Source organism: Varroa jacobsoni, unplaced genomic scaffold, assembly GCF_002532875.2.
Source record: "Varroa jacobsoni isolate VJ856 unplaced genomic scaffold, vjacob_1.0 scaffold_1226, whole genome shotgun sequence".
NCBI classification, from domain to species: domain Eukaryota; kingdom Metazoa; phylum Arthropoda; class Arachnida; order Mesostigmata; family Varroidae; genus Varroa; species Varroa jacobsoni.
The window spans coordinates 133,993-152,591 of record NW_019214128.1 but is presented as its reverse complement, the minus strand read 5'-3'; the positions used below and the strand labels follow the sequence as shown (position 1 = coordinate 152,591).

At 40.3% G+C, this 18,599-nt stretch overlaps 2 protein-coding genes across 7 annotated transcripts in view; one reads left to right on the top strand and one right to left on the bottom strand.

Annotated features, from left to right (window-relative positions):
• On the bottom strand, positions 1–7,651 carry LOC111267828 (cysteine desulfurase). 6 transcript variants are annotated; one of them, XM_086971456.1, is made up of 6 exons: positions 7,404–7,651; positions 6,803–6,892; positions 3,255–3,471; positions 2,413–2,704; positions 1,374–2,142; positions 1–635 (listed from the first exon to the last, which is right to left on the bottom strand). In XM_086971456.1, exons 3-6 carry the CDS (start codon positions 3,348–3,350, stop codon positions 440–442), a joined length of 1,353 nt encoding a protein of 450 aa, XP_086827582.1. In that variant the 5' UTR covers positions 3,351–3,471; positions 6,803–6,892; positions 7,404–7,651; the 3' UTR covers positions 1–439. The 6 variants fall into 6 exon arrangements, with proteins under 6 accessions (XP_086827582.1, XP_086827584.1, XP_022702100.1 ...); XM_086971458.1 differs by having other exon boundaries at positions 3,255–3,399; XM_022846365.2 differs by having other exon boundaries at positions 6,803–6,824.
• Positions 7,652–7,803: 152 nt separating this feature from the next.
• The window catches only part of LOC111267826 (metal cation symporter ZIP8), an 18,681-nt gene continuing 7,885 nt past the window's right edge, over positions 7,804–18,599 (top strand). The window contains exons 1-3 of the mRNA XM_022846359.2: positions 7,804–9,877; positions 15,728–15,933; positions 17,221–17,584. Of these exons, the coding sequence (XP_022702094.1) occupies positions 9,802–9,877; positions 15,728–15,933; positions 17,221–17,584 (646 nt within the window). The 5' untranslated portion in view covers positions 7,804–9,801. The remainder of the gene's footprint in view (positions 9,878–15,727; positions 15,934–17,220; positions 17,585–18,599) is intronic.

Sequence of the window (18,599 nt, the reverse complement as noted above, 5' to 3'; positions counted from 1 at the left end):
CAATCCTGATTTCACTTTATTTTGCTATCACACAGTTTATGGCTCGGTTTACTTACTACATAACGAACAATCCTGATTTCACTTTATTCAGACTGTTGTCATCTAGAGTCCCGTCTATATCCAACAAATTGATACACCCGTATTTAGTCATCTCCTCCTGAGTGTACGTAAATAATCTGTCCTGCAGCAAAAATGCAACGGGTGACAGAATCAGAGGAGATAAAATTCTAGCTTCCTGGTTGGTTATCGTATATATGTGCGCTAATCCCACAAAAACATAAAACTAGCCAGCTATCATTTTAGATTTTTGCCGGCGACCGCCGTTACAATTCTTATTCATATACACGCGCGCAGCTCCCGTCAGCATCTAAAGCTTTTCTTCAACGGCGCCAGGGTACCGTCGATTGTACGTTATTGGAGTCATCTTAGCTGTTGTCCGCTAATGCTGAGTCCATTGAATCGTTTTGAGATCGATTCCTTCCTGAACCATATCCCAAAGAGGGGACATATCCCGCAGTCGTTTTACAACACTGATAATTTTCTCTGCCGTGTAACGCACCTCCTGTTCTGTTGTGAAACGTCCAATTCCAAATCGAATCGATGAATGCGCCAGGTCTTCTTCAGCTCCAATAGCTCTGAGGACAGAAAACCAGAGAGTATTAGGGACACTTTAACCTTTTATTGATTTAATAAAAGGTTAAAGATGGCTGAAAAATGTGTCATTTAATTATATGCGAAAAGGACAAAAAATATCCGCCGCTGCTATAATTAAAATGAAAAAAAAAACAATATTTTTTTACGTTATTCTTCAGAAATACTATTCAATTTTTTGTTTCGCGTAGCTAGGATTGATTTTTGTGCCTTTGATGTGCACTTGATTTTTGTGCCTTAATAGTCTGATTCTCACAAATACTAAAAATGCTGTAATAATCTGACGCTAGTAATGATTTATCTGCAAATACTATAATTATGATACAAAAATAAAAATATAATACATGGTAGTTATGTTTTGGGGTTTCACGATGTTTAGGTATTCTTCGGCTTAATAAATGTGCTCTCAAATTGAGTCCAAATACAAAGAACTCTAAGCGATTTTTGTACATCTACTGATCATGTATGAAAAAGTTTAATGTGTCTGGTGTGCTCCTTTGTATTGCTGAATGCGTCAATATAGTCATTTTAAAATAAGTGGTCAGCAAAATCTGTTCTGCTTATGCCCTTCCCAATTTCTCAAGCTCTTTAAGGACACTTTCAAACACAATTTCAAGATGTACTCAAATCTTCTTCCTTTTTCCATGAAAAAAAGCATATTTGGACAAATAATATTATAGAACAGGCAAAAGTATTATAGCAAGCAAATATTTTTCACAAACCTAAGGACGTAACTTGGCTCAAGACTGGCACTTGTACAGGCACTACCGGAACTGAGTGCAACATCCTTCATGGCCATAAGGAGAGATTCGCCTTCGACACAAGAAAAAGATAGGTTAACACATCCGGGATAAGTCTTCTCTGGATCACCATTTCTCACCACGTGCGTTAATTCCGATGTAATCAACTCAAGTAGAAGGGACGATAATCGACAAATGTGGTTATAGTCGTATTGCATCTCTTGTTGAGCAAGGCGACTGGCCGCACCGAGACCCACGACCAAAAAAGTTGGTACTGTACCGCTTCGAAGACCACGTTCCTGACCTCCTCCGCTTTGAATCGGTTCCACACGAACTCTAGGCCGACGTCGCACGTACAGGGCGCCCACACCTTTCGGGCCATAAATCTTGTGACCGCTGATTGACAATAGATCAATACTCATTGCGTTTACATCTATAGGGATCTTGCCAACGGCTTGGGCAGCATCCGTATGAAAGAACACCTTCTTAGAACGGCACAGTTTGCCAATTTCCTCAACAGGTTGCCGGACCCCGATCTCGTTGTTCACGGTCATCACGGACACTATAGCAGTATCGGGTGTGAGAGCTGCATCCACCGTTGCCATATCTAGGAGTCCATTGTTCTGAACGGGCAGATAAGTCACGCGAAAGCCCTCAGCCTCAAGAGCACGACAAGAATCCAATACACATTTGTGTTCGGTCTGTGTCGTAACAATGTGTCGCTTCTTTTCGCCATAAAAACGTGCTACACCTGCAGATCAAAAACACCGTATACACTGTTCAATAAACACATGGGGTTATACTGTTATTATTGTTATTAATATTAATGCATACTAATGAATTGTCATTAGTATCGTTGCAAGAAATACCGCCGTTGACAGCCTCGTCGAGGTTCCTGACAAAAGACAAAAGGCAAGAACAAAAACGCTTAATTCGCTTTTGTTTGTCTTCAGCAGTATAATAGGCATACGTTTTAAATAAAAACAGAACGGTTTCCGTACAGAGATTGTTCCTATGGTACCTTTAATTGCAATGTTATTACTCTCAGTAGCTCCTGAAGTAAATATGATTTCTTTGGGATCAGCCTTTACAAGACTGGCCACTTCTGCGCGGGCACGTTCCACTGCTGCTTCGCTTTCCCAACCATACTGATGGCTACGCGAGTGCGGGTTACCGTACGAGCCGATCTGAAAAGGAAGCATCTCATCGAGAACTCGCGGGTCGAGCGGTGTTGTAGCCTGGGCATCAAGATAGAGTGGGCGAAGATTGTTTTCAAGCCGCGTTTTCGATTCATAAGGCGCCGGCATGCGAGCCTGTTAATTGATTGTACGGCAATTGCGGCACTTAATTATATTGTTTTAAATCAACTAAGCGTTTTTTAACGTTAGAACGTTAATCAGATACTTTTGAAAAAAGCAGCGAAAAACGTTAACATTTTTGGAAATTTTCTGTATTACACATTAATTATTCACAGAGGGCGACATATGTTTAATCGTAAGTTAAAGAGCCACCCAAATCTAATTGCACATTTAGAATGATATCATCGGCAAATTATTGAATTCGCTGAGATTAAGTTCTAGATGTTTCTTAGCCATTTAGTCGTAGAAGTTATTTCGAATTGCTACATAGCGACGTATCCTAGAACTAGGCTATGATAACAATTATACAATCGATCCAGTCGCTGAAAGGTTGGGTTGCATGCATTATGTGTATCAAAGATACTATTTACCGTTGGTTACCATTAATTGTCATGTCGTCTTGGCTATACAGGCTTACGGACATGCATTAGTCAACCATACATGACAGCCTCTAACGAGTGTTTGGTCGTGAAGTAACAAGCTTTACAAACCTACTACTGCTTACCGGAGGTAAAGTCTGTGGTACAACCGACATTGTCCTATAAACTATGAAGATCTGGCGGCGGCCCTCCTGACACAGCGGTCTACCCAGGGCCAACATGTTGTTTACTGTCGAATGACGTTTTTATTCAGCGATCGTAACCCACTGACTGCAAAGCATGGCGCAAAGTAGCGTAACAGACACAAAATCGTCAGGTCTACGTGTGTGTACGCGCAGTTCGCTGAAACGGTTTAACACAGGGGGGTAAGAAAGCGGGTCTGCAGATTTTGCCTTTTTCCTTCTTTTTCTCCATGTTTTCTTTTATTCCACCTTCATTTAAAGATATTGAGAAAGCGGGGTTTGGTACAATTTCTATTTTCCTCATGTATAGTAATAATGATATAATAAAACCTTCAGATTATTGGAACTGATAGCTATCTATAGGATCATTGCTTTTCAAAATAAAGGACGCTGTTAGCTTGACAATTCTGCACAAATAGATGAATGTTAACGAAAACTAGCAAGTGAGCGAACGGAAGCTAAGGAACATCTAGAACATTAGCCCAAAAGCGGCAGCGCTAGTTATGAATAGTAATGTTCTCTGGCCGCTCTTGTCCACCTACAGAAAAAGAACTCGGTATAGAAGGCCGAAACCAGCTAGCCTTCAAGGGGGCGTAAAAGTTCTTGGGCTAGAACAAACTGTACCATACACTATAATAAATATACGGAGTTCTTAGTCAGTGTAGGAAAATTCGCGGCTCTCCTGAAAGACTAGAAGCCGGATTGCTCGATGTCAGCGATCACGGTTTTGGACCTCCAAAAGAAACGCAAAAATGCGCACCGTTCGGTTGCACCCAGAAATGGCATGTAAAGATGCTTGACGACTCAATGCATACACACTACGCCTTAGTGCATAGAGGCGGGTGCTCGTGTTTCACTGAGAAAGGCACAGCAGAGCATGACGAATGGCAACTTTTTGCAAAATATACCTTCATTTCTAAACAAAACAAAGCGAGACATCGTAAGCGAAAAAATGGAGACAGGAACACAGGAGCCATGGCAGACTGCACGCCTAAGGAAACTATAAAAGTCGCCCCTAACACCCGTCCATGCACTTGAAGGACCAACCACAACCACGTTGGCAAGGAATACCAACTTACGGAACCGACTGCAGAGGCGCAACACTTCACAAACTTTTCCTGCCGCCCAACACCGCCGTAGACAATCCCATTTCAGTCGCTTTCCAGTGTCTGAACACAGCAACACAAAGTGGAAAGCACTTCGAAAAGATAAAAAGTACTACAATTAAAAATGACAGTGAAATGGAGTTGCGAAAGCCTTACTTCCTTGCTATTTTTACTGCTTATAGCCGCTCGCCAAATGATCAATCTTATGATGTTTGCCAAAACGTAGGCCTTGTTTCCGTTCTTCTCCAAGCAGATAGCTACTCCATCATACAGTAATACTGATCACAGTTTTAGGGGTGTTGCCGTGTTTTACAATCGACGTCTGGGTACAAAGAAACCGGTCCTCGCAGAAGACAACTGTTTAGTCATCGAGAAAATCAATATTATTGCGATATCTGTTTGTTCACTCGGGGAGGCTGGCAACAACGAACTGGTAAGAAAATTGGTGAGGTGTTATCGACTTGGAAGCGGATAAAAATCAACTATCATTGCCGGCGATTTTCATGACGGAATCGACCACTTTGAAGAAAAACGAATGACTGCAGGAGCCTTAAAAGGACTTCGGTCTGTGGATTATCACAGATCCTGGTACTTTCCCTTTTGTAAGATCCATCGAAACCTGTACGATGAATTAATTTGCTATAAACATTACCAAGAAGCAGGGTCAATACGTCAGTCCGTATGATAGGTGCATTTTTGGGGTGGATCCTGCCGGGATCATGTTAAGAAGTATCAAAAGCGACTATCAAAACCGTTAACTCGTAAAGCTGGATATCAATAAACTTCAAAAAACTGCTAATACGATTTTCACGTATGCAGACAATCCTAAATTCGCGTGATGCATCTTTTACATCGGTGCTAACCGGTTGCTTAGCCACCAAGCGACCCTTAACTGCTAGAGAATGCTGAACCATGCGAAGTGTTCAAATGAAGTGCATATCATTGAAGGCCAAAGGGTTAAGTAAGGTTCAACCCAGCTTTTGGTCATTGGTTTTCAGGATTGAGAGATCCTACAAAAAATTTCACAAAAGTGTAAACGTAAGGTCAAAAAACATGTGAGATGAAAGTTTTGAGAGACGGCTCGCGTGCTTTCTGCGTATGGCTCCAACATACCAGCTTTGCCAGAAGAAGCTGCCCGGTACGGTACAAACGTAACAACAATTTAAGCGGTACGACTCTGGTCAAACCCAAAGAGGTGGATTGAATCATGTTACTGGGACTATTCATGTTAGTCATCAAAAAATTAGAAATGGATGGCAGGACTGGAACAAGACTTGGAAATCCACAATTGTATCCTTAGGCTTCTCAATCACAAAGCGGAATAATATACAGTGAATACATGAAAGCGGCAGTTGCCCAAACACTATCTTATCGAACGCGTACATGACTGAGGCATAGATTCTAGCAATATGAGGAGATTAGGACATAACTAGTTGTCCTTAAAAAGACAGGGGCGTTTCCCCATAGGTGCGAACAGTTCTCGTGGACTTGATGTCTTAGAGGAGAATCGCAAAGAAAAGCTATGTCTGCAAATTTCTGACAAATATTCTTGTATGGCGGTCAACTCCTCTTCTAGAGTATCGCGTGGCGTTGACAAAGAAACGGCACGGGTTTCAGATGGAAAGATTGGTAACCGTTTGACATTTGTGGTTTACAGAAACAAAGCGGAGGCAAAACTTGGTTGTCCGAGTCAATCTTTCTACTAAGTTCTCGCAGACTTCAGAGCAGCTTGTCGGGATTCGCGCGAATCGATAATCTCAATCCGCTGTTCGTCAAGTTTCTAATCAACGACTTTTCTTCACGTATCAAGCAATGGCACTTTCTCGAGTACAACACATAGGTGGATTCCACCAGCAACTGGCGCTGATAATGCTGGATAATTAAGTTTGGTTTTCAAATTAACATGTCTAAAACTGAGGCTATGACCTTCAGAAGAGGGGTATGGCTTGCTAATAGTGATTCGTTTTATGTGAACGGAATTTTTTTCAAAATTGTCAACCTGTCAACAACAACAACAAGGAAATCTTTCGTTGATCATCCATGTAGTGGTAATGCTAGAAAATAATGGTAGCGGCTGTCACAATCGAAAACCCGTAAAAACTACAGGTTGAAGTAGCAATCCAGTTATTTAGTTTAAAGAGTACGCCATCGTACACAAGATTAAATTTTTAGGAAAAACTAAGCATTCGTCATTTTCTGTAACTGAGTCAGGCGTTCTTAGAACTAGTATTAGGCCTGCACGCAATCGTTTACGACTGCCTTAAGTACTTGTTGATCGACATTTTGACGTGCAAACAATCTTAGGGTTTTCGAAAAGCGAAGCATACAAGACATTTGCACAAACACAATGGTCAATTTCGCCCGAAAGAGATCCTTTTTACTCACCTTCACTTAGTGCAGACGACAGCTAGAAACAAACAGAAGTAATCGCCATATTATAGCACAGTTCGCAATGCACAAGCTTCTTCACTTTATCTGGGAAACGCAGGCAAACCATGAACTCACTGAGAGTCGTATGTACGCGTTTTGCAAAGCTATATGTTCTAGACACTATTCTGGTCAATGTAGCCTAGTGTGTCAGTTGACCAACTTGTCAACATTAGTACCTAGTCAGTTATACGTGTTCGTATATGTACACGATCCTATCTTGTAACTTGGTTTGTATATTTATAAATTTCAACATATACATTTACACAAGCCGGGTGAAATAGATAAAATGGATAAATACTTTTGACTTATCATTCCTTTTGCAAGAATAGCATGGTTGTACTAAGCAATGAGTTTTTCAAACAACTACGGCATTCACAGAGAAACTAACGTGAGTATAATGTGAGCCAATACTGTAAACAACACATTCCGGTTTTCAATTGCCAACCAACTCGAAGCTGTTGGCGTCCGCGTTTAATCGCTTTCTAAAGGAAAAGCTTCATTTATTGTGATAACAGACCAATCTTTCACCGCTCGCAGACAGGACACGGCCACTCACCGGTCTAACTCGCTTTACTCCATCGCCAAGTACCAATAAATATCCGATTTCGCTTTTATCTAGCGTCGCAGTCTGTTGTAATGCATTAATACATTTCTGATCGGTTGTTTTGACGACTACAACGAAGAGTTCTAGATTATTCTTAACTATACGGTGTTTCGATTGCGTTCGATCTATTCGAATAGTTTACACTGTGCTCAAGTGGAGCTTTACACCGCCATATGTATCGTCTGCTAGCAGCAGTTTGTTGTCAAACAAATGCGGAATTCTATATATTCCACATACATGTTCTAGATAAAATAGGATAGGATCTGTTTGAGGCCGCTGGCGATGGTCCTAACACGAAACAGAGCTACTGGCGGCCATTTTGCCCTTTCCACTACCTTTATGTTAGACTAGCCTTCTCTCACCATCCTCTCCTAACGATTGCTGGGTGCGCTTGGTTATCGAAATAAGGAGACAGGCTCTCTACTTATGACGGCAGGCAACCAGGCGCAGCGGCAGTGGTGCGCCGTGAGTGAGCCACGGAACGATTACGGAGAGCCGCTAGCAAAACAATTTGTAACGAAGAGGAAATTAAGTGCTCCTCGGCAATCAACAGTGGCGAAAGTGCAGTGCTCCGTGCCGGCTCCGAACGGGACTCTTTCCGGTAACCCCGCGCCAATGTATTGGTTCCAAGCAATAGTCAAGAACACTTCAAGACGGCCAGTCTGCTCCATGGAATAAGGCGCCCATCATATACGTATGCATCTATTATATCTATTACAAATTTCCTGCATCAGCCATTGCATCCAGAGTTAGTAACGTCTTCCCTCCGCCCCGGTTCGCCTCGCATTATTGATTTTTTGATGGTCGTCTTCGAATCTGGACGGGAGCGCGCTGGCTGCCTCGTGCTTTGCGCGTTGAAAAGGAATCACCGATCCAAAACAAACAGAGATTCCGCTATTTAACCCTTGACAACAGGTAGCGACATGTTTTCTCTGGCGACCGAATGAACGTAGTAGTTATTTTTTCAACAGTGGGAACAGCAACGAGAGAAGCATATCGCGGCGTACGGCACTGAGACGCGGTCGGTTGGATTCAACGTCATCAGTAACCGCCGACGTTGACTGCTGTGGTGGCGCGAACAGAGTAACTAAGCTGTTGACAACAGCCCGGCCAATGCAGTCATCAGCATCTGCCCCAGTCGGCAGTACTTGAAGCGTGCAAACTTGAAGCGCGCACAGCAGCAACAGATAAAATTGACTCTATTTAATTCTATCTGCATCACAAAGCTGTTCAGTTACGATACCAAGATTGTTAGCGCAGTTTGAATATCTTGCAGTTAAATTCGTGACGTATAATGAATATTCGCCAGCCTGAGGACCTTGATTAAAGGAATAGATCCCTGTCGATTGCAACATTTAGCTCAACTATTAGCGACGGACCAGCGAATCCAACGCGTAGAATGATTTTCGATCGGCACCGAACGTGATATACGTAACCTCTGACGAACAAGAGAAAAATGGATCACGCCATTGTCGCGGAGGTAGTGAAGCCGGTGGCCGGATGACAGTGTTGCATTGCGCACGTTGCTACAACGAGCGAAGCACGCTTTACTCATTGAAGCTGTCATAAGCGTCTTCTCCGTGTCTTTCGTGCAATTAAGACGATCAGCGAAGCTCAACTGAGAAAAATGAGAGATCACTCGTTAATAACTAGCGCTCTTATTCTGTAACGGTTATGTTCAATCGAAGCGTGCTCGGTATTAATGATTGCTGTTATGTTCAAAGTTCAGGTTTTGTCGTCGAAGCTAATCAAATAGTTTGTATCAACTACGAGTAAAGTGAAAAATTAATATCATTTAATAACGCGCAGTAAGCTAGACAGCCATTTCACGGTCGAGCACTTAAATTCTAACGAGTCAGCGCTCCGAACGTAACGGAACTGGTGCATAACTGCTGAGTACACATGGTCAGGCAACTTGCTGTTTTGCTACTACTAACATGAATGTTAATGTCATAGTATTGCCTAAGCCAGTAGTTCCTGTCGAAATCGGAAAAAGAACCACCAGGACGAACCGTGATTAGGACAAGACGGACGAGACAATCCATAATCGGGACACCGAACCTGAAACTGCTGAGGTTGTGTGTGATTTCGTCGTTGGGAAAAACGCGTACCCCCCCCCCCCTCTTATTGCTGTGCCGGCTGTTCTTTCAATTGATCGCGGCAATTGTAGCATGAGATCTCTGTAATCATAATCTATTGGAGCGACATCGTCGCTGCCTGCAGTTACCGTTTCTGCACCTACGGCCGGATCCCTCTCTATAGGTCAGCCGCGACGATCGCGTAGCTGATTGCTCGCCCAATCTTTCACTCAGTTACTGCACCGTATGTGCTGGCCAATATATCAACGCGGATGCACAAAGATCATATTATGAAGTGGCCCCCACTTGTGATACTCGGCGGTCTTGCCTCGCTCGCTGTTTCCGAGGGTGAGTGTCTATTGCTGCTTATTGAATTATATATATAATAAGAAATAGAGCAGAGGTACCTGGGCAGCTCGGCGTTTTAGCCTGCCTTATAATATATATATATATATAGGTTCTCTAATATAATTGTAGATTTAAGGTATGTATATGTATACATATCGGTTTTTTACTCTAATCTGTTTTTACTACTTTTGTCGACTGCAACGCCCTGTGAAAATTACCTTTTCAAAGGAGTGTCCACTTTGCAAATCTTCCCTGCAAGATACATTCCATCATGATTAAGTGATATTTAAATTTGTTTATTATTACAGTTACTTTTTACTTACGCCTTAGTCAAACGTGATTTATTGGCAACTAGGTTAGCAAATCAACTTAATTTTCCCGCTTTACACGAAAGCCGTCGCTGAAAGTATTCTTTTTCTAGTGGACTGTCAATCTCGTTAGCAACTGTTTTTCTGTTAATCCGAATTTTGTAAGCATTTATGCATATAGTTAATTGTTCAATGCACAGTTAAAAAAAAATGTTGATCAAACATTTTGTTTCAAATGGGAAGTTTTATTATGTTTTTCTGAACTCTCGCTCGTACAGCAGTCCGGAGTAACTTATGAACAAAGCAGCCTATATGCGACTGATTCTGTGAGTTCATTAATAAACGTGTGACTGAGTATTACAAATAAAAAAATTAACATTTTTAGCGTCCTCCTCTTCAAGTTTGAAATTCAATCTGTAAACGTAGATGAAGCTGATTTTTGTGTATTTCGCTATTTTACATGTTTCATATTACACAAGAGGTTTATGTACCAACACCTGTATGTACATACTTGCCTGCATTTTGTATTTAAGTCATTCTCATTTAAGAAATAATACTAACACCACCACGAAAGAGACCATCAGTTATCATTGTTAACGCACATAGTTGCGTTTATCCCTCTGTTTTAATAATAATAATAATAATGCTAGGCAGATCGGGTAATGTGTCGTTTCGTCATATTTGGGAACGACGTACCACGAGGCTCAAGCTTGCAGTGAAGACATAATAGCTCCAAGGACAAGAGTCGGTAGTGAGGTGCGTTTGTGTTTCTTAATTAAGATTATTGCGTTAATGCCGTAATTCATATCAGCTGCTTTGAGCGTGTTAGATCGTAATTTAGAATGTGCGTACTGACTCTTAAACTCCACGGCGTTACTCAATGACACCCATATTTCACTGGTCTGTCATGTGGATTCCAAATATGTGCAAGGTATTGAGCTGGCCATTTACCATCGGCTTCATTTGCTAGTCGATACAGTTGCCACATTGATGACATTCGTGTTGTGAGCAATTAGAGAAATCTAAACACATGATGAATAGAAGTATTACACGAGATAGTCACCGATTTTTGTTCCTTTTCGCTTGTTATTTGCGTCACAAATGCAGCAGACACGCTCCTTGTTTTGTGCTTCTCTCACGACATGTTATTGGAGACCCCTTTTTACTTGGATATGTTCATATGGTTCATGTTTTCCATGAAGCATCCCCGCTTTTGTTAACAATAATCTCGTTGAACTTACGAAGAATCGGCTTTCAAGCAGAAATCAATTTACTGCTATGAATTATACCATGTTATATGAAACACCGTATTGTGATTTGAATGGGATTGCAATTCTTATGCGGTGCAGGCGAATCTGTCTTGATGCTATCGAATCGTCGAACTGTAAGATAGCTACGCTTAACACCAACAAATACATTTAAGTTAAAAAAAAAAAATAAAATAAAAATAATTTTAAAAAAAAGATAAAAAATAATCGCACTGGGACACACTGTCCAGCACTATGCTCCGTGTGTCTGCTGCAACCTTTAAGGCATTAAAAATTCTTGCGTTTCCTTTTACCAGTGATGGCCGAAAGAAGAGACATCTGTCGGTTTTGCGAACGGTCGATGCCTACATTTAGAAAAGCTATTACCATCTGGTTCTGTTAGGCCCTACTGGCAACGCATTGTCGCACACAGATGTCAACTGAGGGTATATTGCTGCATGCATTTCATAATTTACATCGTCGAAGAAGCCTACACGGTTTTTTTCTTCAAGTACAAGGTACCTGAGATAGTGAACTCGTTATCAGAAATAGACAGATCATTGAAAAAAGAAAACAACGGACGGGCCACATTATTCATAGAAATGACGGCCTTTAAAAAATAGACAAGTACGAAGACCAAAAATCTCAAAGGCGGCCTGTCCCAATATGGTTATGCAGACATAGGCGGCCTATTCCAAGATGATTATGCAGAAATTTATTTATAATCTGACTAAGCCTCTGGTGGCTTTTAAATACACAATTTACCTAACGCTTAGCGAAACTACGGTCGTACAGGACAGGAGCGCAGAAGCTGCACAGAAGCAAATTTTCTTGATAACAATATTGGAAAACTCGAAATAGATTTGACAATGAGAAACTCTAGCGAAGCCGTATTTTGACGTCAACGTTTTTTTTTTATTCATTACCAAGACCTACACAGTGGTTAAATAAACTGCCTAACAACAGGCAAAAAAGGTTCCTATATTTATTTGATCGGTCTTTTGTACGTAGACATAATAGTGATTTCTCAACAATATCAATGCAGTCAACAATAGAAGCCAATCCTCAGTTTAGTCAACAAACATGGGTTCTTTTCTCTGCACTAGCTTTTGGCTAACTTTTCTGTGCAAAGTTAGCCGAAAGGCAGAATGGAAAACACTTCAGAAAATGTTCTAGCCAAACTTAGCCTAGAAACTCCGCGAATTTCACTCTCGTCAATTACAGATACAGTTTCTGGCACAATTCCAAATAGATCTGCTTACGCTCTTGATATTTACGGATATGCTTGAGGTCGAGTCAGTGCACAAGCTGAATTAAGGATCGCTTAATTTTCGGTTGTTCTTAGCTTAAACACCTAGAGTATCAGGGCATTTTATATAGAGAATCATCTAATTACAATCGCAGTTTTTACAATTTTATTAACGTATTCCGATCATAATCCGCTGGTGAAGCGTTTTAAAACTACAACCTAAGTACTTCTCGAACTTTTCGAGAACAAATGCTTTCGCATATTTTTTATGGAGCGCTCTGCACTCTGTGCCTAAGGCATGTGCTCCGAAGGCTGATAGTTATCTTTGCAAGGTGGAAAAGCAACAGTTTGTATAAAAAAAGAGTTGGGGACCATTCAAGTACCTCTATCATTAGTGCTAGAAATAGGCAGAATTTTCCGTTGTAGAACCCGAAATTCTTCAGGTAAGTGATAAATTCCTGTGTAGTAAATCCAGTGGAAAAAAACTGGTTAATAAAGATTTCGTACTATTCTGTATTCCGAGTAGATTCGCAAAGCACCCCCAACGTTCCCCTAATGGAAGAAGGCGACTCGTATAAGTACATTGACCAAAGGACATCAAACCAGGCCATTCCGAAACAGTTTTAAAACCCATGTTGCACTGAAAAGTAAAGTTTTTTTATCTCGATTTGCACCCACAAGCAAGTGAAAGTTCTATAGGACAAAAAACCTGAGTGGCTGCTAAGTGGACATAAAGGGAAATAAAACCAGGGAAAGTCAAATTTTGATATCAACCATTAAACTATGTGGACCAAACAGTTCTTAGTAGCGCATTCAACTTAAACGCCTTTTCCTGATATGTAAAGATGTATTTCAGTCGCGTACTTACAAGGTTTTTTAAAGTGAATAATTAATAATCAGAGAGAATTAACCAAGTTTTTAAACAATTATTTTTTATTTTTGTTACAAATTCAATAAGGAAACGCAATTTTCATAAAAAAAAAGATCGAATTGGCTCAACGAAAACGTTCTTGTGGAGTTGTTGTAGTGTACGGACGTTATCATGGAACATACAATAAGTTAAATTATGCAATTAACCACTGTAGTCTCCACATGAAATTTTTTGGGATATTGTGCTCATAATGCTTTTTTTTTTTAATTATCTGAGAGCTTTCCGGAGCGACTCATACCTGCGGTCTATTACTTTAAGTTCCTTTAAAGGGCATACGAAAGCTGCTATCGAGAATTGTAGGAACGGCGATTTCGTCGGGATTTATAAATACAATGCGGGTCTCTCAACACATTTTCCCTATCAAAGGAACAACTAAGGCACTGAAAAACAACTTTAGTTAGATAGCTATATTTATTAATTTTCACCATTGGACAGTGTAACGTTGCTGTAAGTGTTTCTAATAATTTGACCATTAAATATTACAAAGCGGGGGTGGCTTCAAATTATTTTAAACACTCTTTTACATAACTGGTGGTAGTACAAGCAAGGCTAAAAAGGTGGAAATTTTCCTTGCGACCAGCAGATTTCTTTTAAGCTACGCGTCTAAATCGTTCGACGACACGTTAGCCCAACATTTGACAGTACTGGCTATGGACGATTATGGGGCCAGCTTGGAGGGAAACAAATCGAAAGGTTGGAAAGGCCACTTGAAACACATATCGACACACTTATACTCAATGGGTATGTTTGCCCTCACGAAAGCTGTTAGCTCAACACTTTCCTTAGCGGGAGTAATTATGGGAGGATAGTGTGAGAAAAAGTTACTTTTTTTTTAAACAGCACTAAGGATTAATGCAAAGGCCTAATCTCATTCGCAATCGATAGATAGTTTAGCAACTGCGACGGTCACGTTTCTAATTTATCCGGTAATTAGTGCTCAAATACAGTAAAGTGACTAAATATTATGTGTGGTCTCTGGTGGCAATTGTCGTTTAGATATGATAACCGCAATCAGACCGGATATCGTTTGCGCGATATTAATATAGAACGTGTAGAGGCTGCAGTAAATCTCTCATTTGTCGTGCATAAAGAATATGCCTCACTTTCGCTACCATAGAAACAACAAAGTAGCAATTCTACATCTATACTCTATAATACTTAGATATATGCCATATTTTTGGGTAGTAGAAGTATATATGAAGAATAGTTAAAGTGGCGCCATTACTATTGTTGATAGAATCGCAGTAACATAAAGCTGATTCGAGTAATTTTCTAAATACCCCTTTCTTGGCTACTGCTATAATTAATTAATAATTAATAATAAGCAGATACGCAATAATTAAAATTAAAACTGCGCCAATAAATGCCACCAGTCGGAAGCTGCCTTACTGATATCATAATCGGATAGTGTTTGGACAACGCCACTCGTCTTTCTGCTAGGTTCGTCTATTTATTCTCGAAAAATGTCATCCACCGCAAGCAACGGTGATAAGCGCGGTAGGTCTTAGTAGGCCAAGTGGTCCAAGTCAAGTGATAACCATGCTGTGCCCCAACATCAGCTATAGGGCGGAACACGAAATAAATATTTATTGCATAAATCGTTTACTTTTAAGCGTAATTAGACGTCTGTTTTAACGTAATATTTATTCCGATGAACGCAGACGGTAACAATACGCTAAACGATCTGAACAAAGCGGTCAGGATGTTAAAAGGTATTTAAACAGGAGTGCAACATTTGTGGAAGACTGCATATTGAATTGGCGCCCATATTTCTATTTTGGATTGTTGTTTATCGTCGTAGTGGTGCATAATAATAAGTATGACGGCCCATTATGTAGGTACTACATTATTTAGGAATTTTGAACACCTTAAAATCGAACTATGATACCTTCAACTACATTTGCGTATCGCCTAATCGTATAATAGTAAATGTAGCAGTTAGGAGTGAACGTTAATTAGTTCTTAAAAATTATAACAATGAAAGACGTCATATAATTTCACCCAATGCTGTTGAGTTGCAAGGACAGCATAGAAATTCTATGCGCATATACGCATGCGTACCTACGTGTACATAAAGCGTAATACAAATATTCTTTATCTCGTATAACGTTACAGATCTCTGGCTACAGACCGTACGAGATGTGACTCGGCTATACCTACCTACATTTAAGACGACAGAAAAACCTGTCAAGGACCTGGAAACACTTCTATGGCATTTGGCGCAAATCAGAAGAGAAAAAACCCGCAGTATTGCGAGCACCGAAAACGACAAGTGTATAAGTGACCAAAGACTACAGGGCCTATGCGGCAGAAATGGTCAGGTAAGTGAAAATCAACGGTTGGAATATTCTATATCGCTGATCTTATTCGTGGCCATCTCGTGTGAACTTCGTTATGTCCATTGAGACTTGCAGTATAATAGAAATTTGTACGGATCGCGTCCTGAAGCGGAGTGAAAACAGAGCATTCACTAAACATCGGCAAAGTGACTTTTGCTGGACATGGTTTTGTTTAGTTTGGTATTTAGTTCGAATAAACATAATGCTTTTGAATTAGCTTTCTTTCACGTGTAATGCCGATGGCGCATAGACTAGAACAGGAAAAACTGGCGGTAGTTTTGGCTTGCCGTATGCGCTATCTTCTGCTTTCTGAACCACATCCATCATAGGATTATGCAGCTTGCAGGAAAATGACTATTTCACCTGTACTATAGCCCTACGGCTTAGCGATGAGCCGTCTCTGTTATGTTCGCTTATTCCGTTGCCATAGATAGGTACGGATGACCAGACATTTTTTATTCTTGATATCGTTTTTAAATCATAGTAAATTGCATATCACTTAGGTTAGATTAACACATGTTTACAGTATTATGTTTACCGTAAATTTGCGCCAACGTATATTAGGCTATTTTTCCAGTTTATTCCTTCTTTTAATGATAAGTCGCAGCAGCAAAAATCATCGGTACAATTTTAGACTTCCTCTTTTTTTATCCGCATTCAAAGGCTCAGCCCAAAGTAGTATCTTCCACTGATAGATACATAAATGCAATTAATGCCAGCCTACATCAAATCGTTTCAGAAGTATCTTCCTTGTGCAAACCACTCCAACCCGCGAACTGATAAATATTCATTTAGGGCTCAAAGTTTTTCATGTACAACAACCAAAGGGTCATTATAACAGACCAGAGGTAACGCATTCGCCTACTAAGCTCAGGGACACGTGAAATGGTCTAGGTTAGAATCCTAGCATGTATCAACCACGAGGACGCAGCCTCATATGCAACCGTTAATATTAAACTAATAAAAACATTTCCTTTTGAGTATACTATGACTTACATGCCTTCATTATTTGTATCATTATTTTAGAATCAGATGTTGTTTATTGCTATTTGCCAGCGCCTAAACAGCGTCGCCGTGACTCGACCTCGTACCGATGAATGCATTAGGGGATAAATAACCATCGTTCTAGTGCTATGTGAACTTGCCGTTAAGTAATTTCTTAGGCGTATTTAAGCATAGACGATCTTGCATGTGTAAAGCCGAGTTTAAATAAATATCGTATGGGATGGTGATGGAATACCTCATTTCCAATTCGGTTTGTCCTTGCAGTGTTTACCAGTATCGTTTTTGATGAATTCATTTGATCCTGACCTTGACAAGAATAAGAAGGCCTACAGTTTCGAGTCTGCGCTGACCAGCCTCTGTCCAGTTCTTTTATTTCAATCGCATTTCTGCTCGTTCGTCAATCGCTCAGAAACAACACCACTGTCCCGAAATAAACATGCCACAAGCAATCTATACAGTGATTCGAATGCGACAAATGAAAAGCCAGCGGTGGCCTTGGAGGTTGTCGAAAGCCCTCGACTTGTGGAGGGTCGCTCTAGTGATGTGGCTGAGATGAAGCCTAAAGCAGTGCAGAGAAGCGGCGAAGATAAGATACTATTGCACACGACCAAGCCGGAACCTTTTCAGGGTAAGTAACGCGTGCTAGATGAGCCGTAAGCACTGAAGGTTGAGGGGGCCATCATGAGATCTGTGGGAGTAAAAGCTTTTGAGATAATACTGCTAACTGTCAGTGGTAGTATGCTAAATCGAATAAGAACAATAATATTTATCGCCATCAAAGTCAATTCGTGCTAGGTTGTCATTAATCACATGCACCTCGATCTAAAAATTACAGCCAGTTTATTGTTGTTTCTACTATCGTACCCGTATATCAATTATATATATGCTGTATATCATACAGAAATTACTATTGCTACTTAGAGATGCGGGTGTATTCTAAAGGAAGATGCATTCTTTCTTTATATGCGCTACTGCCTAAGTTGTAAGGGCAGCTCGTTCTGCAATACCAAGTATAGTTCAAGTTACCAATTATATGAGGAGTAAATCTGGAGTAATACACTATTTTGTTTTAAAAAAAAATCATAAATGTATAATGTATGTCATACGTTATACATTTATGATCTTTTTTCTCGTTCTCGATATGGTACAATTTATGAATTTAAGAGTAGATTGATCCAAACCAAACCACGGCAAAAAAATCCTCGTCAATGTCATGCCGAAACAATGACAATGTGAAACATTTACAAAAAAGCTAACAAATTAAGTCGTCGTCTAACACGCCGAATGGAGTTTAGACTACAGTGTTTACGTTGAATTGATTGAAAGGTTTCTAGTTTAGGCTCAAATGCGGATTAGTATCAATATAGTGCAGAGGCAGGCGACCTTCGATCATAAGACATAAAATGAATAACCTGGCAAAGAAAACACTCAACAGTATCTATTTGAAGCTTCTCATTGCAGATGACAAGGTTCTGTTCTTTAAAACGAGAGCAACTTTTACAGGCGCACCTATTTTTCAGTGTACATAGAATGCACGGACGTGCTATATACTTGCATATTTACTTTAACCAAAAATTGTTTATGTATTTACTAAAAACGCACTTATTTTACAAAACATGCTTTACGGGATGGAAGTTTTTAAA